General features: G+C 42.3%; 1 protein-coding gene across 1 annotated transcript; it reads right to left on the bottom strand.

Annotated features, from left to right (window-relative positions):
- Positions 1–623: 623 nt before the first annotated feature.
- MLLT11 (MLLT11 transcription factor 7 cofactor) lies at positions 624–15,133 on the bottom strand. The gene is made up of 2 exons (XM_078671233.1): positions 14,892–15,133; positions 624–6,114 (listed from the first exon to the last, which is right to left on the bottom strand). The coding sequence occupies exon 2, from the start codon at positions 6,106–6,108 to the stop codon at positions 5,848–5,850; it is 261 nt and encodes an 86-aa protein (XP_078527359.1). The 5' UTR covers positions 6,109–6,114; positions 14,892–15,133; the 3' UTR covers positions 624–5,847.
- Positions 15,134–23,960: the final 8,827 nt, after the last annotated feature.

Here is a 23,960-nt window from a genome sequence, read left to right as displayed (position 1 = left end):
ACAGTATATTCAGTCTGACCAGAGATTTAGCACTTCTTTCTGAAACCTAGGATTGTCTTCCCAGCCATTTTACGGATTGCACTGCTGTTTGGAGCCCAACCGCGCAGTGTTTATGAAACACGAGATACAGATGCGCTGTTTACAAGCGAACAACTGTGACATATGTGTAGACTGTGAGGTAGCTCTACCACATGAGTCCTGGTCCTTTAGATAGTTGTGAGTTATGAGCTTTAATGTGGTGTGTAATCTTATGGATAATGTTGTTATTTTAGATCTAACCTTTAAATTCTATGTAGCCTCAGGGATAATCCCTGTCTACTGCGATTGATTGGATGATATGGACAATCTCAAAGATCGCTCTGCAGTCCAAAGTGAGAACCTGTGGATTTGATCAATCCGTGGCATAGTTCAGTTGTGCGAGGCACTTAATGGTAATGTCTATATCATTATATTGCATCAATACACTGGAAATTATTGGAAGGAGGTAGCAAGACAATCATTAAAGTATGGTCTATCACAAGAACATTCCTTTTAAAAGTCCTGGGGTTGACTCATAAACCAGTACAATTGAATTACACTTATACTTTTACCTTGCTTAAACAGAAAATGAAAAAACTTTCAAATCTGTTATATGAAGTTCATATTTTATTTTTCACTTTGCTCTCGCAACTGTTTCTTTGTCGCAAAGGACAGGAGACAAAAAAACAGCAAATTATACATTCAGCACAACATTAATCGTTGCTTCTTTATTTGATTGCTTCAACATTTTTATTGATGTAACACTGACAATTTGCATGAAGCATACAGAGAAAATTAAATTAACACAGAAAATATTGTTGATTAAAATAACATCGTTAGTGTGCGATTCTTCTCCTGGCTATGCCCCAAACATCCGAAATGCACTTTAAATGCAATAAATAAAGTCCATAGGCCCAAGGCAAAAACATCACAAAACAAATCATTGGAGGAAGCGATCCGAGACTCGCTTGGCAGTGCATGAAAAGGGTTATCATTAATGTTCTGATACGCTCCTGTTAGGTTAGTTGCTTGTGTAGTGCTTATACCACCAAAAGGCTGCTTCGGAGTACCATGGTGGCAGAAATATGGAAGCAGGGAGATGAGAAGCAATCAAGGGACCCTGTGAGCTGATGTTGAAAGTGGAACAGCTCTGTCCTTGGATGAGGGATTGGGTTGTGACAGAGAAAAATTGATCAAGCTTGACGAATGCTTTAGGAAAGATAAAATGAGGAAAAAGTTGTGAAACAACATTTTTGGTTTTAAGAAGAGGCATGGACACTTTCTGATGCAATTTGTATTGCTTTGCAACTGTGACAGGGGCATAAAGCACTACACAAGTGTGACAATATAAGATCCGCCTGGGTCCCTCATTTTTAACCTACCTGACTAAAATCAGACCACAATTTGCAGACTAGACCTTCTTCTTTTCCTAAATCCTCTCTCCAATCTCTACTTTGAGGGTCTTTCTTTGTCCTACACTCACTTGAAAGTACCTGTACTGAGCCTGTATTATATCTGCAAGTAAATTCTGTGGCAACTGTACTGAAATACTGTGTAATAAAGGGAAACATGTCCATTGATGCTTTCTGGAGTTTTTGTGTTCGTGGGTTCCCCAGTGCTGCAGCCACTGTGACCCACATCACGGTCTTCCTACTGCAGTCTGAGATGCCGCAATCTCCGACATGCAAGTTTCGGATGTTAGTTTCTGACTCTATATTTATCAATATCACAGACAACCACAGCCTTTGATGCCATAGTCTTCAATGCTGCTGTGTCCAATACTGCATTTATCAAAATCACTCTGTGTGACACCACAGTCTGGGGAGCCCATCTTCAATACTGGTGCTTTGAATGGCATGTGCTGTCTGGTACTGAGTACCTGCACTTCTTTCATTTGAAAGGAAGAATTCCTGCACTTCCCAGTACTGCTTCAATACATTTAATAGGAGAGTACCAGCACTTTTCAGTAATAAACTGGTAGTCTGGCTACTGAGTACCAGCACTTCCACATTTCCATTTAAAGAATTGTCCAACAGTACAGTCCTCTCTATCCTGAGGTCATCAACTCTGCAGCGTCTTATACCCACTGTCAAATTCCACACTCGGACACAATAGTCTCTGGCACGGCAGATCAAAATGCTACATACTGAATGCCTCAATCAGTATGTAGCAACGTCTTGGGCACGACAACCTCTGATACTGCAGTGCCCATTTAGTAGTTGCACAAACCAGACTCTGACAGCGCAGTCCCAGATTACACAATATCTTAGACAAGCCTTCGCAGTAGGGCGACCAACGCAGAACACACTAATGCTCCGGTTTAATACTGCAATCTGACCAGGGTGACCAGGAGCCCCAGATATGCCAGGACACTCCTGATTTTCCACCGTCTGTCATGGGAAATTTCAGTACATTTAGTACATTTCACAGAGAAAGCCAAGTTTTCATATGCTCCCGTGCAGGTTTAGTTAGCGTCTCTCCCTAGAAGGCAATGTAATTAATACAGAATATACCGTGCTTAATAATTGCAAGGAGTTACCATCGCAGTGCATGTTTTCTATGTGGGTGAATACTCGCCACTAAGCCATTCTGCACTTCTGGTGGATGCAGAATTGTAGTCCTACTTCTTTATTTGTAGAACATCTCACTTTTGGTTTTTCAAAACCTGGTCATCCTATCTCTGACGACACAGAATCCAAAACACCACTCTCGAACAAAGCAGTGGGTGACACTAGAGTTTCCTAGGCCTCAGTCGCTTGCTGTTAGTAATGCGTTAGGGCAAGAAACCTGTAGTCGGGCATGCTGCAGCCTCAGTATGGTTCACTGGAGTAGAAAGAAGTTCGCAAAAGATCATCTTTTAGTTATAAAAATTCCAAAACGAGCCATCGAAAAGAGAAATCCATAAGCAAAAAGACAGAGTTGTGCACCATCCAACAGATGAATGCTTGGAGTCTCGCAAGGGAGACCAGCCCCTCTTGCCAAACAGCAACAATTGACATGGCATAATAAATAATATAAAATACATTCATAAAACACTGAGGGAAGTACACATTCTGGTGTAGGCCATTGTTGGTTCTGGCCAAATAAGATTCGGTAATGGTTGGCCTTGTGATCTGCACTTTATCAGGAGATTCATCCCATTTTCCATGCAACCTTCTAGTGGGTATTATGACTTCAGTATCAAGCAAGCTAAACTGATAGGGCTAGTTCTGTTTCAACCCCATCAGCACTTGCTTTCGCGCTCCTAACATTTTAGTGACTAAGCTTTAGTCCCACCCGCCTTTCAGAAGCATGCCTGATAAGTAAAACATGTAGAATGCTGGAGTAACAGAACACTTTATGGCCAGATTACCTCAAAATGGGGCATGCCATTAGGATTTTGTTTCTCGCTGCACCTACATGTCTCACTGTTTACCATACATTTAGCCACAGTAAATGTAGGTGATACTTATGAATCAACTCTTTATTGCAGTAGAGGCGGTAACTGCTGTTACTGCACATATTGAGAGCGGGGCACCATGTGTATCAATTTCTTCTAGCCATCAATATCTTAAAATATGTTTTCAGGAGCTTTGAAAGCCACATTAGCCTAGACGGTATCAGAGGTTCAGTGCAGCCTTTGGGCCAGGTGGGAAGACAGTGCCGTCCTGTAGAAGAAGTCCGGCACCGGACAGAATACACCTGTACCAGCAGCTCCACCATGGACCCGCACATGATTTTTTTTTTTAGGTAAGCCATGATGCAGGAGGACGCGCCAGTTATAATCGGCTGGAGGGGAAGGCCACCTGGGGATACACTCCCGCCAACATTTAATTGGATCCTCTGATGTTAACACACCACAATAAAAGGTCTGCCACACTCACTCAGTCTCGTGGCGGGTTGCGGCACCTTCCCAATCAGATACATGTACATATACAAATAAATAAATAAATACATAATTATAAATAAATAAAATATATAATGTTCAGTAGGAAAATGGGAACACCTAGCTGTGGGGAGCAGCACTGAGACTCCCTTGTAATAGCTCTAACCACCCTCATGTGTAGTTTGCCAAGTGACCCATGCAGAGCATGGTACCGCAGGCCTTTCCGGCCATGTTGCCAATACCACACAGCATTTTGTGACTTGTAGTTCAGCTTTTAAAAAGACAAGCAGGATTTTTAAGCCTATACTTATGGTCCTTGTGTCAAGGTTCCATGCATGACATGGGGCAATTTGGCAGCCAACCTCATATACAACTGCGACCTAAAGGAGAGGTAAGTATGACAGAGGTGCTCCCACGCTGGGCAGTAGGGAATCATTGCTCAGTATTACAAATGAGCAGAACAGCTCGATCTCCAGGTAAACGCATGTGTGGGGTGCAGGTTTGGTTTCTGCTACGGAATAGTTCCACAAGGTTGAGCCGCCAACGTCCCTAATATCATGTGTGGCACATTCAGCCAGCTATATTTGTGAGCTCAAATTGTAAGACCCATATTTCCTAAGTTGAAAGAGAATCTACAAGTTCCCAAATGCAATTCATACTGGCTAAAAAAAGGATAAAGGTATCTCACGGATCCACTTGGCAGCTGTGCAGGGGTCGCTAAAATGAGAGAGAATGAGAGGGGTAACAATATTTGTTAGCAAAGCTCATGATTTTGGAGAGTCTGAGGTTACCACGGTTCAGTGCATGGGATACACCACATCCCGGTCTCCTGAGCTTCCCAATCTACCAGAATTCAATGTATTCGGGCGATGTAGTCCTTGTCCATCGCAATTGAACCAACTGGACCACATTTTTCCATAGAAGGGTCCGTTGAGGGGAAAGAAGATGGAGGACACCAAGACCTATTGCTTAGTCAAGGTTAATCTGTTTGTGGTGACTCTGTGTGTTTTTTTAATTCCACTTAAGATGGGTGTATTTTTTGCAGTGCCTTAAGTCACTCTAAATCGAACGAAAAGCAGAACACTGACACAATGTAGAAATCGCTTACTAAATAAACTTAAAAAAATTGTGAAATACATTCAGTGTATATTAAGCCCGTATCCCAAAGAGGTCCATCTTTTTTGGATTCGCTGATAAATGGCTTTCTGTGTTTCAATTCTGTAGAAGTGTGTGCATATAATCGTATTACATCCTGCTGCGCTCTCTGAAGTTGAAAACGTTTACTATGTTTGCAACATTTACAACATTTTGCCTGTGTTTACACTTTCCACCAAACGAGTTTTGGTGGAAATTTTTTCAGCAAACAGAAATCTGCCAAATATGTAGATTTTGTATAATTATTTTCTCCTGCAAAACCTACTTTTTTGCACTTATATCTCTACCTACCTCTAACATTCATATTCGGTTAATACTTTAGATCAGAAATACGAGGCATTGATATCTTGCTATCAACGGCATATATTACAAAGGTCCTTTTACATTTTTGTTCCATCCCCAAAAGGATTAAGTTAAGGTTTTACCCCCAGTAGTTGACGAGCAAAAGTTGGAACATAAGTACAGAAAAAAACATCTGAATATTGGAGCTAAGGAATATAAGATAAGACAAGGAAGTACAAGGGATTTCACAGGATAGCCCAAACAAAAGAGAAGAAACTACACTAAGTCAGATGTTGGAGGTATGAGCAAAAAATACCCCACTCACCCAAAGTCTGGTGCCACAGTTATGGACAGCAAATAAACCCAAATCACCTACTCCTCCCCCCTCAAAGCCTCCTATGCCAGCTTTAAAGTTGGTTTGCAAAGCCTTCTATCCCACCTTTTCAAGATGGCACCCACAATCTGCTATTGCACCTTCCATGAGTGAGAAGCAGTGGTTGGGGGGTGCTAAGGTATGCTAGACCTCTCTAGATGAAATCAAAGTCCACCGCCATGATTGGTGCTCTCCAGTAGTTGAAGGAGTTGTACTGCACTAAGGTGTCGTCTTCTTTTGGCTGCTTCAGCATACCATAATCCGAATCCCCACTGCGCTTTCCATTGGCACCTTGCTTGTTCGAAGGCCGTGGGAACTCGATGCCTAATCCCTCCAGCTCGCTTAGGTCCAGCTCTGGTATAGGAAGCTTCCAGAAGACGCAGGAGTTGAACTGGCTGCTCACACTGTCCAGCATCTTGTTCTGCAATAGAGTAGAGAGTAAGAGGAAAGAATGAGGAATTGGTCATACATGATAAAAACTGGAACGCTTTCATGTTTCACTCTTACCAAACATTCTGGTTTTCTTATTACTCTCATTCAACGTATTAAATCTAAAGAGCACTTGGGCAGCGGCACTAAGCAAAACACCATAGAAGACGGTCTAACCTCAAATTGGCTCCGTTGTAATAGACTTAGCTAGAGACAGAAGAATGGGCCTACCTCCAAGACCTGAATACCTCTTTCATAAGAAGCAAAGATGTGATGAGGGAGGAGATTTCAGCCGTGAACGAAGGAGCTGGATTCAATCAATCTAAGACTTATTTAAGAAACAAATCTAACATAAAATCTGAACAAATCGTGCAATTCTTTTATAGGACTAACTTTCATAGAAAGGCATATTACAATTTGTGTAATGTGATTAACAGTGCTTTAAAGAAGTCAAATATAAATGCTCAATGTCATAAAATGTATCAACTGGAAGATTGTTCATGAGTTCATAGTATTCTACTAGTCATAGCTAACTCAGAAAATGTCCTAGACAGCGTTCAGGTATGTTTCTGTACTACCCAAGAAAACTTTTTGAATTGGAAAACACCAAAGACCAATCCTTTGCAATGCATATTTAGCACAAACAGATCGCTTCTTAAGACAGCCTATTTTTATCTGATCTGAACCTATATTAAGAAGGTCAGTATAGAAAAAAATAAACATTTTGTTCTTTAACATCAGAGTCGAAATAACATTAACTAGAGTATGGTAAGGCCCTAGCCCTCTTGTTAGTCAAAGCAGCTATGGGCAGAGTTCCAGGATTCAATTTTACAAATCAGCACTTGGTGTGGCCATAATCCATCCTTAGAGGGAGAGTTGAAGGCCCCACAAACTCCTCAGCTTCAGCAACTGGTCAGACAAAATAAATGATTTCATGCACACAGGGAAGCTAGGACATTGATCAAAAACAATATTAGTCTTTAACGAGGGCAGAAGTGACATACGTACACGCGAAGGATCAGACCATCATTCAGCTGTCCTAAATCTAATAATTGTGCAGGGATGCTTTGCAACCAAGCAAGGTGCCAGTGCAAATATCCTCAATCCAATCCTATGAAGCTTTTCTGTGATGGTTATATGTAGATGACAACAAAAGTTTAATAAAAAATATAACTATTTTACACAAAGTCTTGATGTTATCTAGTTTTGTGCAAGGCATCTCAGATAACAGCTTTCCAGTGTATCCTGAGCAGTTGGCCATGCCTCACAGTTCAGTACTAAAGGTTGCTGCAGTCGGGGCTTTAGCATATATACCTTTACAGGGACAAAGAATGCCTTCCCACCAAATCTTAGAGCAAAACATTTAATCGTACCTAGGTTTCGCAGTGACAATACCCCATTGTGAGAAGCTGGCCTGGTATATGATGTCCACTAATGGAAGTGGGCACCTTGCACTTATCCAGACAACCCTTATGGTGATTTAAGAGGTCTTAGACAACCACAGAAAGCTCTCTAAGTGGTAGCTGTGGAGGGCAGCCTTCAGGCTTAGTCTTGAAGGAGTGTGAAGCAGCTTGTTTTACCAGAATGCAATCTTATAGTATAGATTAAATGAAAGAGAACCACACCAAGTAATTATAAAAATATGTATTCATTATACAACACTCTCTAGTACGTTACAGTATTTCCCACACGGAGATAGACACAAAGCGCACAATACTTCAGCAAACAAATCACAGTAAATAGCACTAATACACAGGGTGCCCCAGGGGGAACCAAACCATATACTAAGAAAGTGGTATAAGAACCACGACTCGAGTCAGGACAATGTCAAGCGGCTGTAGATTGCTGGGGACCCAAGGAACCACCCAAGGTAAGTAGACAGTTACCCCACGGACGACGCGTGCAGTGTAAGAACACATCCGCGGGCTCCGTACAACTCTACGTGTAAGTCGCAGTTGGATTTTTAAAGATTAGGGGCCCTTCCCAGTGGACCCTGAAGAAACCCCCTGCAAGACAGAAGATTGGAGAGCCACCCCACCCATGGATACCCTAGTACCCACGTTACCTACACCAGGGAAGCCGGGTGCATAGGTATGAAGTGTTGGAACCCGCCGTCGAACCCAATGGAGGACTTCAGGACAGTGCTGAAAGAAGAGAAAGTGTTTGTGGGAATCCAAACGTGGATTCTTGATGAAGAGTACCTGAAAGCAGAAGGGACAGAGTCTAGGTCACTTCGGAGTGACCAGGGGCTCGGTAGACGAATACCCACCGATGTCGGGTGCTTCAGGATAGATGTTGATGACCTTGACTCTGCAGCTGTGGGAACCAGGCGACGCTGAGGATGACCAGGAGCCGGATACGAGCTGTCCCGTGAAGGATGTTGAGTGCTTAGGTGTAGGTGTCTGGCGGCAGCACCAACAAGCCTTGGCAAAAGCAACCCGCGCAGGAGTTCAAGAAGTTGCAGGAAGAGGACCAGCAAGGTCCAGAAGACTCACTACAAGCAGGGGAATCAGGGCAAGCCCAGAGCAATCAGGGGAGTGAAAATAAGATGTAGTTGACCCCCCACAGGACCCACAGGCCGAAGACACTGGAGTCGCAGGAGGACCTTGTGCATCTTTACTAAACAACAGGCCAAGGAGCACACTGTGCAAAGTGGTTGGTGATTTTTGCAGGAGAAGTTGCCAAAGGTTGGGGCTACTTGGAGCCCAATGCACTTGCTGCAGGACTGCCAACAAGCATGCGCACTTGCAAAAGTGCGCGGTGCACAAGGGTTTGGGTATTGCAGCCACACGAGGGATTCTGGCCTCGAGGGACGTAGAAACCCACCTCCTGTGTTGTTGAACTCTTCGGACTCTGTAGGAGCTTGGGATCAGCAGACCGGTCAGCAGTGTTGCGGTGCCTGTGAACTTAGGGGAGTGACTCCTTCACTCCAAGGGAAATTATTTCAGTAGTCCTTGATGCTTCACAGGCCTTGAAAGGTTCCTGTATTATGCACAGTCACAGACGATGCAGCAGACTAGAAGGGAGACGAAGTCAGGCCCAAACGAAGTCCAGAGTGCCCATACAGTAAAAGTACAGTGGTATCTGTTCTGAATCTTATCCCACGACAAATCTAGGGACCTACACTCAGGTAAGCCCTGAATTACCCTAAGGAAAGGGTAGGGACGCTTCAGGGGACCCTCCCAGTGAAGGGTCTGGACAGAGGGGAGTTTACTCCCATGTCCTTTGTCCAGTTTTGCGCCAGAGCAGGAGCCAACGGCTCCCAGGACGGGTTTAAACTTGACTATGCACAGGAACAATAAATGTGACCTGCATGCAGACTTTCAGGCACTGGCAAGCGCACCCACCCAGCCCTAATACACTGAATCCTGTCTGGGAGGTGGTCCCACCTCCCTGTCACAGGATGCCTATTGTTCCACCTTCCTCTGTTGGAGCTTGGCTCAGCAGCAGGAGGGAAGAAATGTGTCTCTGGTTGGCAGCATCATTTTGTGCTGTTTGGGTCAAGAAGGCTGGTACCTGGAACACTGAGAGCCTAATGGAGGGCTCTTCTAGTGCTTGGAATCATATCTCCCCCACCGTTTACAGTGTGGGGGTATGATTCCAACATGTCTGATACCAAACATTATAGGATTCATTGCAGTCAGTACTGAGATGGTCATCGCGTAACTACGCGGGCCCCTCTTTATAGTACAGGGCTGCTTCACTGACAACCTGGGAGAATGGACTCCGTAGGCTGCAGGGGCGTCCTGCTGATGCAGGAGCACCCTCTCACTTAGAACCAAGCACTCTGCCCTCAAGTTTGTAAAGGCCTGCTATAGGGATGGATGATAGGTTTTAAGTGCAGTGACCCTTAGATAAAGTAAACCTATATCTTTGGTAAGTGGTGCTAGCATCAACTTACACAGGCTGCAATGGCAGGCCTGTAGTGACATTTTGAATGGTCCCTAATGGGTGGCATAATACATGCTTCAGCCTTTGGGGGACCTCTGGAGTACCTTTGCCCTGGGTACATGGGTACCATATACTAGGGACTGACAAGGGTACCCCAGTATCCAATTTGGGATGTACCTAGATACTGAACACAACAGTTTAGGGAGAAAGCAGATAGACCGATTAGCAGGATCCCAGTCAGACTAGTCAAAAACAGTGTCACATCAAGCAAAAAGTGGGGGTAACCATAATAAGCAGATCCTACGCTCCTACACCCATCTATAGAAATCTGACTTCTCCATCTGTTGCTGTTGTTCAAGTGAACTCCTGAGTAAACAAACTCTGTGGCTTTGTCAAGAAGACATCAGGATTCAACGATAGCCGAAGAGATACGTGTGAAAGAAGACAGACTAGAGACATTTCAATTTCCTTGCACTGTACACATTCAAATAAAATTAATCCTGAGAATGCAGTTTGATGTTATTTTATCATAATTGTTGCCATTGGTTGAAGAATATTTATATGTTTTTTTCAATTTTGTTTCTGTAGATTTTACCCTTTTCCCCAAATAAATGTTTCCATAGTTTTTCCTACAGCTTTGGGTTGTCCATATATATGGGAATGTCTACCCCTGACCTGACTTACAAAACAAAATGTTTAAGTGTTTATAAAACTTAACATACATTTTTGCAGACAAAAAAAGACTCTTCACAAGAAACTTCAGCGTTGGTAGTTTTACTTGTATCGGAAAGGCCAAGGAGAAGGCAGTTCCCTACAGATCCCAAAAATGGAAAGGGAGAAGGGGCTCTTTAGTGTGTGTTTACTCCAGGAGGTGCTTTTTGGTTGCGAAAACGGCCAACAGGAAAAAACTGTTATTTTTTTTAAAGCAAGTTGATGTCTCCAGTCAAAATAAGTCTCCCTACTTACGCAGGTACAAAAAACATAGAAGGTGGTGACTGGCCTTCAAGTAAGGCTAGTTTTGAAAGCCCCTTTTATTGGCTGAGTCACTGGATCAAAGGTGAGACCGTAGGTGAGTTTAAAGGCAAGGTGAAATGGCGCGCTATGCTAGGTTGACAAAGGCTGTGTAAACAGCCGCAACAATTTCCTACATCTGTGGCAAGTGCAAGCTTCTTCTCAATATGAGGAAAGTGTTTACAATGTTTTATGAGGTGTGTGTGGTATCGCCTCTTCTTTGCACCACCAACTGTCTGGGTGCATGCCAGCAAACACACAAATCTGGAATATATATATATATATATTGCGTCTCTTTGGTCTTGGGATCGAGGGTGACTTAAGAAAATAAAGAGTGCCGTATCCCAAACAGCCTCGTGCACGTGCCTTCTTCTATGGAAGCAGGATTGTTTATTCATATATATATATATATATATATATATATATATATATATATATATATATATATATATATATATATATATATATATATATATATATATATATATATATATATATATATATATATATATATATATATATATATATATATACATACATATATATATATATATATATATATTATAAATAAGAGAAATGTAGGCAAATGTACGTTACATGATATTTTGAGGCGTTCTGAATAAATGACATAAGAAATATTAGGAAGACATTTTACATTGACTTTTTAATTATCAGGAAGAGAAATATTAAAATGATGTAGTCTTTGGAAGGGCTGTAAACAAACTGGACATAGTAGGTATATACATGGGGGGCGGGGACCACTACAAAACCAAGACAGCCTAACATACAGCTGGTTGGTTTAAACCACTCTCTCTCGCTCTCTCCTATGCAGGCTGACTGTCACCAGCACATCTAAACCCATTTACACAAGCGCACTCCCTCTCGCAAGGAAACCCGTGCTGCCAGCCTCAGGGACAGATATAGACACGCCGAGCCCAGCACGCGCAGACAGGCACGTGCACGCGCGCTGCTCTTCAAGGCACTGGAGGCCACGCCCTGCAGAGCAGGATTCAAGCCCTGCCTTTTATTCTGCCCAGACCTCGGCTCTTTTGTCTGCGGACAATAATTGCATTATTAATAGGATAAAACCCCGTGCTTCCGGCCCCAGACCGGCCACGCCCCACGCACGGGGATCATGGCTGAGATGACTTATTCCACAACTGAAAATCTAGGGTTTGTCCCCGCATTTTGGAATCATTTTCACGATTTATTGGTACAGGCGGTAGCGGTGCAAACAAAAGTCTCCAGATGGTCAGGCTATGCTAAAATCGGCTGATTACCAAATAGGATGAAAGGATGGGATTTGACGTGGCCCCGCCCACTCCTGCCACCTCCCGTGGAGTACGAGGGAACCTTATTTCATAGTAACATACTATGTCCCTTTTACAGCCCCTCCAAAGACTACATCATCATTATGTTGCTTCTCTTGGACATTAATAAGTTCATGTGCAATCTCCTACAAATATTTATTCTGTCAATTATTCCGAACGCTTAAAAAATAGTATGTACTATTTTTTTCCTTATTTCTTCTGTTGATAGGTATGAAACGTATGCACCACCGTGTCAACTCTAATAGTTCTATTGTACATTTTTCGAAAGCTAAAGGACTATATCTTTCATTTCATTGGCAAACTCTTCGGAAACCTGGCACACTATGCCTGGCACACTATGTCAGCATCCTGTTCCTTCTATTGATTAGGCAAAAGCTTATTTACTGTACCATCTTTTCATTTTCTCTCCTTTATTCTGAAGGTTTGCATAGGATCCCATCTGCATATTTCTGCTGTATTATTTGAAATCTCATCTGCCATACCAGTTTATACATCTGCTGTAGATTATTCCGTATACTCATGTACCTTACTATTTGTATTTTTCATCAGTCAATTAGTCAGAAGCTCATGTCCCACACCACATCTAGATCTGCCGTTGATTATTCTGAAAGGTCATCACCATATAATCTTCGCATCTCTTGTGTCGACCACTCTGAAAGATCATTACCATTCCATCTGTAAAGATCTGTTGTTAGCTGCTCTGAAAGCCCATCATAGTACCATCTCTATATATACTACCGACTACTCTGAAAGCTCATCATCGTACCATCTCTATATATACTACCGACTACTCTGAAAGCTCATCATCGTACCATCTCTATATCTACTCCAGACTACTCTGAAAGCTCATCACTGTACCATCTCTATCTACTGCCGACTACTCTGAAAGCTCATCATCGTACCATCTCTATATCTACTGCCGACTACTCTGAAAGCTCATCACAGTACCATCTCTATATCTACTGCCGACTACTCTGAAAGCTCATCATCGTACCATTTCTACATCTACTGCCGATTACTCTAAAAGCTCATCATAGTACCATCTCTATATCTACTCCTGACTACTCTGAAAGCTCATCATCATACCATCTCTATATCTGCTCCTGACTACTCTGAAAGCTCATTACGGTACCATCCCTATATCTACTGCCGACTACTCTGAAAGCTCATCACGGTACCATCTCTATATCTAATGCCGACTACTCTGAAAGCTCATCATCGTACCATCTCTACATCTACTGCCGACTACTCTGAAAGCTCATCATCGTACCATCTCTATATCTGCTCCTGACTACTCTGAAAGCTCATCACAGTACCATCTCTATATCTACTGCCGACTACTCTGAAAGATCATCATCCTACCATCTCTATATTTACTCCTGACTACTCTGAAAGCTCCTCATCGTACCATCTCTATATATCTACTCCCGACTACTCTGAAAGCTCATCATCATACCATTTCTATACCTACTACCGACTCCTCTGGAAGCTCACCACAATTCCATCTCTATATATCTGCAGTTAACTACTCTGAAAACTCATCACCGTTCCATTTCATATCTGCAATTGACTACTCTGAAATACCATCACTATATCTTGTGTCGATTACTCTAAAAGCAATTCATCGTACCATCTCTGTATCTGTTGTCGACTACTCTAAAAGTGCTCCACCGTATCATCTGTATACCTGCTGTCGACTACGCTGAAAGCTCATCATTGTACCATCTCTATATATCTACTGTCGCCTACTCTGAAAGCTCATCACCGTACCATCTCTATATATCTACTGTCGACTACTCTGAAAGCTCATCACCGTACCATCTCTATATATCTACTGTTGACTACTCTGAAAGCTCATCACCGTACCATCTCTATATATCTGCTGTCGACTACTCTGAAAGCTCATCACTGTTCCAACTCTATATATCTACTGTTGACTACTCTGTAAGCTCATCGCTGTTCCATCTCTATATCTGTTACAATTACTCAAAAGCGGAAGGACTATTCCGTCTTTACATATCTTCTGTCAATTGTTCTAAAATATTCTACCTTACTAATTTTAATTTTTTTGTTCGATATTCTGCCAGGTCTCATATTGTCCAATCACTATAGCGATTATTCTAAAGCTTATTAGATAGACCTTTTTAGGTTTCTTCCATAGATTGCCCATTAGTTCACCATCTCTGTATTACGCTTCTTGATTATTCTGAAATGGCACACACATTTATTATCTTATGCATTCTGAAAGGTGTATATCTATCTATATATATGTATATATATATATATATATATATATATATATATATATATATATATATATATATATACACACACACACACACATATATACCCACACACACACATTGCTTCCCTTCCCTGCACTTCAAGTCTGTAGTCCAAACAAACTGATCTCAGCCAAACACGTACACAAATAATGCTAAATCCACCACAAAACCTCGAATAATCACTTAATCTCCCTCTGAAGGAGGGTTATAAAAACTGACATTAACACGTGTTAATGACCGCTGGTACTCACCGCTTCACGGGCTCTTTGTTTATGATGGAGAGGTTTCAGTCACCCTCGGGGCGCAGGAGGAGGGCTGGGGGGTGTTGGATGTCAAGCTTCTTTGAGTCAACCCTGGGGGTGCAGAGGCAGGCTGGCAAGTTTCCCTGGCCCTGACGATGGATGCTGCGGGCCCGGGGGGAGTGTCACCGCAGCGCCGAGAAGCCCTTCTCTGCCAAGGCTGGTGGGGGAATGATTCAGCTCTGCGGCCTGTGGCGGGCAGCGCCCACGGAGTCACGTGGTCCTGTCACCCCCCCCCCCTCCTTCATCACATGGTCGCCTCGCCCACCCCCTCCCCCCTGCCCATCAGACGGCAGACATGGATGGGAAGGCGCTCTGTATGGCAGGTCATGTAACCGCGCCACAAAAATAGCCTCAGCGCTGCTTCCCCGTGACGTGAGACGGCAGCCCACCTCAGAGATGCTGAAATAAATAAATAGCCCTCCAGAAGGAATCTGCCCCTGTCTGCAGGGCCAGAGGACGCTCCTATTACGTCTCACGCCTGGATTTTTAAGCTATGCAATGCCCTGTGATTATTCAACCGTCTGTGAGGCGTGTATGTGTGTATGCGTAACATACACACAGCATGTCAGTTGTATAGCATGTCTGCTGATCATAATATGCTTTTTATTACCATCGTTTGCTGTGGAGTGGGGCCAGGACTCGCATCTTCTGTATGGAGGAAAGGGTGGCTTTCAAACGGAAGTGTTCATTGGAAATAGTGCATTAAAGGGCTATACTATCTGGAGTAAAATTAAAAAGAAAAAGAAAAGGGGACCAGTACTCAAATATGCAGTTAGTCAAGAATGTAAATTTTTTTAGAAAACCAACCTTACTTAAAAAAAAAAAAAAATATATATATATATATATATATATATATATATATAATTTTTTTAACTAAGGATGTTTTCCCCTAAAAAAAAAATCTATATAAATATTACATTTGAAGTTGACGCATCAAAAAGACACCCAGCCTCTCGAGTTGGGGCTTGTAAACAGAGCGTCACTGCTTATATATTCCAAAAGAAAACACGCACTACTCCAGGAATGTGAAACAAGCCTTCCATCCGTTCGCAGTGCAAACATTTATTTGCGAAGAGTTAATTGCCATAACACGTTTCAACCACTTCCTTGTCTTAATCATATGGTAATACTGAGCAGGTGAGGTACTCTGCTTTTAAAGGTAACAAACATACATAGTGAATGTAGGTGAAATCACTTTAACATCGAATCATTGATGGCACTCCCAGTGGCCAGGTTAAATTGGAAACCAGTGAATGAACGCGACATTTAGGAATAATAATTAAAAAAAAATGATGATATTCATTCATTTTGTTCACACTTCTCAAAACTAAAATCTATGTTTTCACTGATAGTTCGTTTTTCCATGCCTCCGTTTTTATTAGGACCGCAGTGCCCATAATGCAATGCCACAGTGTATATCTCTCCCATTGTACTCTTTACTGAAAGTCTCAGGCCTTGTAAAAATCAAACGTATACAGATACATACATTTGCCTCGAAGGAATCAGGGGACATTGAGTACAACAATGAGCAACTCCTGGCCTAGTGCCCAGTAAGTAGAAGCATACCTTTTCTCCTCTTCTCCATACCCCCCTCCTCTCTCCTCTTCTCCTCTTTCCAAATGGACCTTTGACGACGCTCCCTGGGCAGACACCTAAACTGTTTGTACTCACCTCGATGCACGAGCAACCTTGGCCGATGCCCAGTGGAGCTGTCATATGCAGCTAAAGAGGAGTCAGGCCCTGGTTTCACCCCCTCGGCCGTCAGCTACCCAGCCGAACATCTCACAATATTTTCCTCGTTTTTCCCGTTGTGTATTCCCTCCTCCTCCCCTTGTGACTCTTTGACTCTTTGATATAAGTAATGTAACTATGTAACCTGTAACTCGCTGTAACTCATTTAAAGCGCACTGATCCCTCCGGGTCTAGCCAGCGCATTATAAAAGTTTTGAGGTTAAATAAATAAATAAAAACATAGTTCCCTAGAGCGGGTACAATTTGCAACTGAACTGACGCCTAAACCGCAAGCGGTATCCAGAGAGATACTGTAATGATTTGCCACTTTTTTCTCATCGATCCGAGGGCAAACATATCTTTGTGCAACTAACATTGATTCAGCTGATACAGTGCCAGTAAAGAGTATGGTATAGCGGATGTCACAAAGAGTCCAAGAATGCATCAAAACAGGGGTTGCTAAGGTGTAGGACTTAGGAGTGACCGAACATTCCCCCTAGTCCTTGAGTGATCCCAACAGTGAGGGCGCCCAAGCAAGGACCCACGGACATGCTTTTGTGTGGAATAGCAGGCTCCCAATGCGGTGACCAAGACAGGTGCACACCCACGGTAATGAGTTAGTGAACAAACTGGATGCTGTCCGCCTCTTCAGTACCAATGGTTGGACCAGTGGTTATTGGCAGATCACGTTGCACCTACTCCCAAGAGGAAGACTGTGATCTCTGTGACAGAGGGTTTGTACCAGTTCAGGGTCATGTCTTTTGAGTTGAAGAATCCTCCTGCCGATTATCAGAACCTAATGAACTATCTTTTCTTAGGGCTGGAAGAGTTCTCTGTGGTCTACCTTGATAGCATTGCCATCTTTAGTAATTTATGGAACAATTCCATTAACAGGTGCGGAGTCTTCACCATTCACTGTGCCAATGTTTGGAGACTCCTGTTAGGAACATTTGTCATAACTACCAGCTGTGAGAGCCATCACACTGAGCAAAACTTGCATCTGAACTACAATCAGGAAATAACATTTGAAAGGGAAACACCTCAACCTGGTTCAAGGACGGTAGACTGTGAATCCACGTCCCCTGTCTGGAAAAAGGAAGCTAAAGGTGGGACTTGCAAATTGAACTAGATACAGAATTTAAGTCAAGCTACACTCCTAACAAGTGCCCATTTCTTTATTTATGTGAATTGCTTCTTTACGTACATAATCCATGCACTTTTAACTTTTCACTACAGCTCATATTCAAAAGAAGAAGCATATGTTCCAAAATACCATGCAGGTAAAGCAGGTTGACCGGGCATGTGCCACAAAATTCATCTCCTACCATTGGACACACTTTCGGTATAACTAGATCCAGCTTCCTTTCCTTGTAATTGGTGAATGTAGAGGGCGGAGGAGCTGGAGGGGCGGAGAAGGCTGCTTGCCATTGTCCAAATTGGGGTATGTTGTACGAATTACCTCCTGCAACCGGAGCAAAGAGACAACGCACCAAAGTAGGTGAAACTGTACCAGTGGAAGGATGAGTGACCCTCTTGGCCATTAGGCAAGGCAGTGTTTTTTTATTTTTATTTGCACAGCCAAAGAGATTTATTTTTTACACTATTTATATTTACACCCCTCCGTGGAAAGGCCAATGGTAATATAAAAAATATGTATCTAAATATACTATGTAAAAAATGGAAAATAATCTGCAAACAATACAAAATCTGAACAATTAAAATGTTACTCAAACCTTTAGCTATGTACACCACTTATGTCATACACGATCCCTTGTCCGATACCTTATGTTCAGACTAAATTTTACAAGTGGCCTAGTTCCGATAGGCAACTAGGACTCTAACATGCATCAACAACAAGACTACTTGATTGGTACATTCAAATTTAATGCAAATTTATGCGGTTTGAGTTTAAACAAATTCTTTTAGAAACTTAAAGAACTAGATCATGTATTTAATTTGCATACTACAATCTAATTTATACATCAGTACATCAATGCAGTATTAGATTATCCATAACATTTTACAATTCCAACACTATGCATTTCGGGACAATCGTCCCTTCTTCAGGGGTATATCTGTAAAAACAAGAAACATTAAAGATCACATGATCAAATGATGCACGTTTAAAAAATGCTTCGAATGTTAGTTGAAACTGTTCACACTCTCCAAAATAAACTCCATCAATGTGATCAACAGCATCACCCATGTGCCTTAACAATGTCCTGAACTTACATGGAATTATGCAATAGTCACAGCTGTCTACTGAAAAAGATTAAACGAGCGAATCATGAATGATAAGTTCAAGGAAAAGTTGGCCGAATTTCCCTATTCTATTGAGTGATTCTACATACCTCATGAAACAGGAGGTCTATGTTTGATATACTTTTCGTATGTAACCACTGATATGGATCTGTGAGTGAAAAATGTACACTATTACCATCCATACAATAAATCAAATGATTGCCAAACTCTTGAAAGAAAACGAACTGAGCTCACCAATAGCACGAGAAATTACTCTTTTGAGCTTCACGACCTCCGTTTATGAATGCTGTAATACAGAGAACGTATCATTACAGTCTGTGGCTTTTAGACAGCAGTAATTTTCAAATGGCGAACGTAAAAATGGAACAACCTATAAAGTATGTGCTCACCTGACAGTTAATGGTGATCGTTTCAAGTAGGAGCGTCACGTATAAGCTAGTGTTTTGGCGAGTCATCGGTCTACAAACAAAGATCGAGGTACAACAATTAAAAAACGTAATCTCTGAGACTAGAACGGGTAGAGTTGGTATCCCCAATTTTTAAAATTTGATTGTAGCTTACCAAGAGCTAATACGGAGCACAGCTATGATCCAAACCGCTTTCCACGAGTGCTTCCGACTCGAATCTACTCTAACAACAACCGGCATCGGCGTTAAACAGTGACGCGGAAAGTCACGTGATACCCAAAATCAAGAAAACGGAAAACAGACTATTCTCAAGAATTTTTTTTTGAGAGATACTAATGACATCAAACAGCTACAGATTTATAAAATGAATACATTCTATATAGACCAGTATGCTTCTCTCTGGAGAAGTTTTTTCACATTATTAGCCCCTGGTTGTTGAACAACCTGTTCAATTATCTGAAATTTAAGTTGGGCAATCTTATGACGTTGTTCATTCCAGTGAGTTGCAAGTGGAGAAATCACATTGCCAGTCCGTATCCTACTCTTATGTTCAGAGAGACGAGTTTTCCATTTTTCTGTCAGTTTTACCCACGTATACAAGTCCACATGGGCATTTGATGATGTATGCCACGTGCTCAGAATCGCAGGTGATATGATTCTTCAATTTGATTTTACTCCCTGATAGTGGATGGATGTAGTAGAATGTCTCCCAATATTGCGTTGTTGCAATGTATGCAATTCCAGCACTTAAATGTTCCAGGTCATGAGATGTTCAGAACATGTTGATAATTGCCTCGTCAAACAAGAGATTGCAACCCAGGGCAGAAATCATTGGGACTACTTCCAAACAGAGGGAAGGTACACAGGGCCAGCTTTAGTGCCTAGTGCAACAAGGTTTTTTTGTGCCCCTTTCATGACCTCCACCTCGGATTCCTTCACTATCACCCGGCAAAGTGCCCATCATCTCCCCATAGCCCCTCTCCCACATACATTTCATTTGTTTGTAAAGGCTGGTTTTACTAATCCACTCAGCCATCCACAAAAAATGCAGATCTGTTCTTTGCAGCAGGCATATTAACCCTCTGCCCTACTTTATGGCGAAACTGCCACTAGACAAAACTCAATTTCTCTCTCTCTCTAGCAGGAACATTATTCTCAAAAGTTATCTTGACCTTTGTCTTACTGCCTCCAAGCTGGATGCACATGGAACTCTGCAGCAGGTGTCTTTCAATTGTAAGTTATTTCACAACACAGCCCCACGTCCAGGTCAGCGCCCAGTGCGGCCGCACCAGTCGCACTGCCCTAAAGCTGGCCCTGACAGAACAGGAAAGAGGACACTTTTACAACTCTCTAGATCCTCAGCTGTGGTTCACCCCAACCCAGCATCTGTCACCCAAAACAGAAACCCAGTTCTGAGGGGGACTTTATTAGCACTGACCACTGCATTATTGATAGGATAGCAAAAAGAGTAGTTAAAAAAAAATATAGGAATATTGTTGCCAGGCTTTGAAATGTTTTTGTCTGGTTTTGTCAGTATTTCCCCAACTTCATTCAAATGTTTCTGCTTTTGATTTTACTTGTTCAGTTCTTCAGCCCTTCTGTTCTTCATACTGCACAGCCAGGGCTCCTCCTGGCCCCTTGAAGCACTTACAATGGAGGCATTGGTTCTTTTTATCCAGTGGATTTTTACCAACAACAACCCTCCTTAGCCACATATATAGCTTTTGGACTGGGGGCTTCCTACTCAGACATCTAAATTAATAGCGTAAGGTTAAAGTCACCTTCATGTCCCATCTCCCCTTTTTCGGCTTGTTATGAATAGATGGGCGCTAGACCATAAAACAGCCCCCCTCTATCTTCTGACTCTTACCTCCCTATCATCTATCTGTAGTTACTGCTAAATATCGACTGACACCTCACCTTGCCCTTCCTTCTACTCTTCCTTCAGCCTCTCGCCTCTGATCACATTTGTTTTGGGTTTATCTTAAATGACACTGAAGCTCAGTGGCTCATTACCACTTGTGTGGATTAGGATATATCAGTGTTTCATTTGTAAAAGAATGAGTGCCGGTGCTCAGAGTTCTGCTCAGAAGCCAGCGGACAGTTCAAATGTTGGTGCACCGCATAAGAAGGCTGCGAAGACTTAAATCCATCTCGGGCCTCTTTAACTATCAAACACTCCCTTTTGTTTATCTCACTCTTGCAAGTTCCTACTTTCTCCCTTTGTGACAGTTTTTCTATCCTTGTCTTCCTCCGTCTTTCCGGCTTTGTATGTTTATTGCTCTCTTGCTCTTGGTTAATATATGATGCAGATAAATAGGTGCCCAAAATGGAGTGCCGGTGGCCCCCACTGGCAAGCGCCGGCTCAAATTAAGTACTGTGGATATTCCTTGGTGTGTAGTATCACCCCTCTGTGATCTCGTAGCTCTTGTAACTGGGGGTCACTTTTAGAACGTTTTTCTTGCTACTCCTCTCCTTTTCTGCTTCTCTCCTGCAACTGGATTGACACTATGGAACTTACTCCTATTATTCCTCTAGCCCAGATTTCTCTAACAAGTAGCTCGTGAGCTACTGATAGCTCCCCAGCCACCTGTAAGTAGCTCTCCTGTATGCAACACAGCCTACTAAATTAGAAGCTTTTGCCTGACTGAATTAATATATGTATTTTAAATATATAAAGTGTGAATTTGGGGGAAAGAAGTGTGCATTTTTTAGAACACTTAAGCTGATGTTTGCAGGAAAAAAGGGTTGGATTATCAAAATGTGTCTAAAACTGATATTTGAGTGTAAACATTTGTTGTTGAGGAGACTAACCTTGGTGCCAGGGTCATTGCTGCTATGACTCTTGCGTATTACCCATGTAAAGGCATGCCAAATCCGAGGTGATCACTTAGACTAATACGGTGGCCACTAATGCAATCTTCTCTCATATGGTGACACTCCCTTGCTCCTCCTAACATCTAACTGTGTTGCTTCTCATAAACGCCATTCTCCTTGCAGGGGACCCAGCAGTCCTCAAATGTTGGGTCTGTCTATCTCCTCGCGTGGCAGCGTCACAGTATAAACGATACCTTTTGTTGTCCAGGGTTGTGACATCACTTCTTCTGGGTGGGCTCCAACGTTCTAATTTACCAGTGCGTTCTCTTGACTTTGTGACATACAAAGCAATGTTTCCTCCTGGCTGGACCTTAAACATGCAATCTCTTAGGGTAGCTGTATTCCCTAGCTGAGTGGAACTCATAGAAACCTGTCTCTTAGAGGGGCCATCCAGTGTAGAGAAAAAATCAATTATCTTTACTCAGGTCTGCATCTCAGACAATCAGCAACAACCCGCATCCAAGAATGTTCATCATCATCAAGATACTTTATTTCGATGATAGTGTATAATCACAAATGAGCAAATTGACAAATTTAACAACACCAAGTTACATTCTCCGTTAAATTTGGCTAAAAACATAGACATTTGATTTAAAAATACACACTAAGAATAATAAGAAAAGAAACACATGAAGGTGCAATAGAACCTGTAAAAGACAAGTCAGTGCAAACTCTAGTCAGCTAAATAAATCCTAAAAGGCAATAGATATATGCCAATAAAGTGCATATTTCAAAAAAGTGCCCACCGAATAAATCACTTGAGGATTTGGGAGGATCAGTAGGAAATAGAAGGCTGGTCTATATTGACGGAAACCCAGATTTTTGAATATCAGTAGTAATATGGATGTTCTAGGTACCGTATAAAATTTACAGAAGGTCATAAAATATTTTTGGTGCCAAATTGAACAAGGGGGGAGCTCAGGTAAAATCCAATGGTGCCGAGGCGAAACTTCGTCAATAAGGCTCTCTCCCTGACATATAACAAATATGGCTCTACTCCAACTGTAAACCCATCACTTCTCTCATGTTGGGTCTCATAATCTCCTTGTCTCCCTATTAGATGCTGCTTTTGTTAAGAACAGGTCTTTTACTTTTGCAGATTCCCCCTTTAATATGGATTCCCTATTAGAACACAGGTTGAGTCTACCAATAATTTACAACGTTTTTTTGTAAATAATTCAGCCATGGCATTTTTAAGCCATAGTCACAGGATAGACAATCCTCAAAGATCTTGGGATTAAGGAAGGCCTCTGAGTTGCTCCAAATATAAATCCATAGAAGAAGAGGGGCAAGCCCCACCTGATCAGAGACGTAGTGCAGACCTAGTTCGTCATATTTGAAGTGCTGTGAACTGTGTAGGCCAAGTAATCGCCTGTAAATGTTGTTTTCCTCCCTCTGGAGGCTAATGAAATCCCCATATCTCTAAATATCCGCCCCATAAGTGAGCACAGGTAGGCATTTTACTTTCTAGATTTCCAATGGGGGGCAATGGTTTTGCTGCCTACCCCACTGCGCAGTTAATTCGTGAGCATCTGTCAGAGAAACAGGGCACAGATTCATTGTTGGGAGTCAAAAATCACACCCAGGTAGGGGAATTCACTGACCTTGGTGATAGTAGCATCTTTGATGCTTATTGGTCTCACCTTGCTGCGCTGTGGCCGCACACCATGTAATGTGACTTTGTGATGTCAGTATCCAGGTCCAACTTATCCATGAAGGATACAAAGTTATCAACAAGGGC

Source organism: Lissotriton helveticus, chromosome 12 (genome assembly GCF_964261635.1).
Source record: "Lissotriton helveticus chromosome 12, aLisHel1.1, whole genome shotgun sequence".
Classification (NCBI taxonomy): Eukaryota; Metazoa; Chordata; class Amphibia; order Caudata; family Salamandridae; genus Lissotriton; species Lissotriton helveticus.
This window is presented reverse-complemented; position numbering and strand designations above follow the sequence as displayed.

What these genes read in the sequence shown, in the direction of transcription:
- MLLT11 (XM_078671233.1), bottom strand. Translation starts at nt 6,108, where the DNA reads ATGCTGGACAGTGTGAGCAGCCAGTTCAACTCCTGCGTCTTCTGGAAG.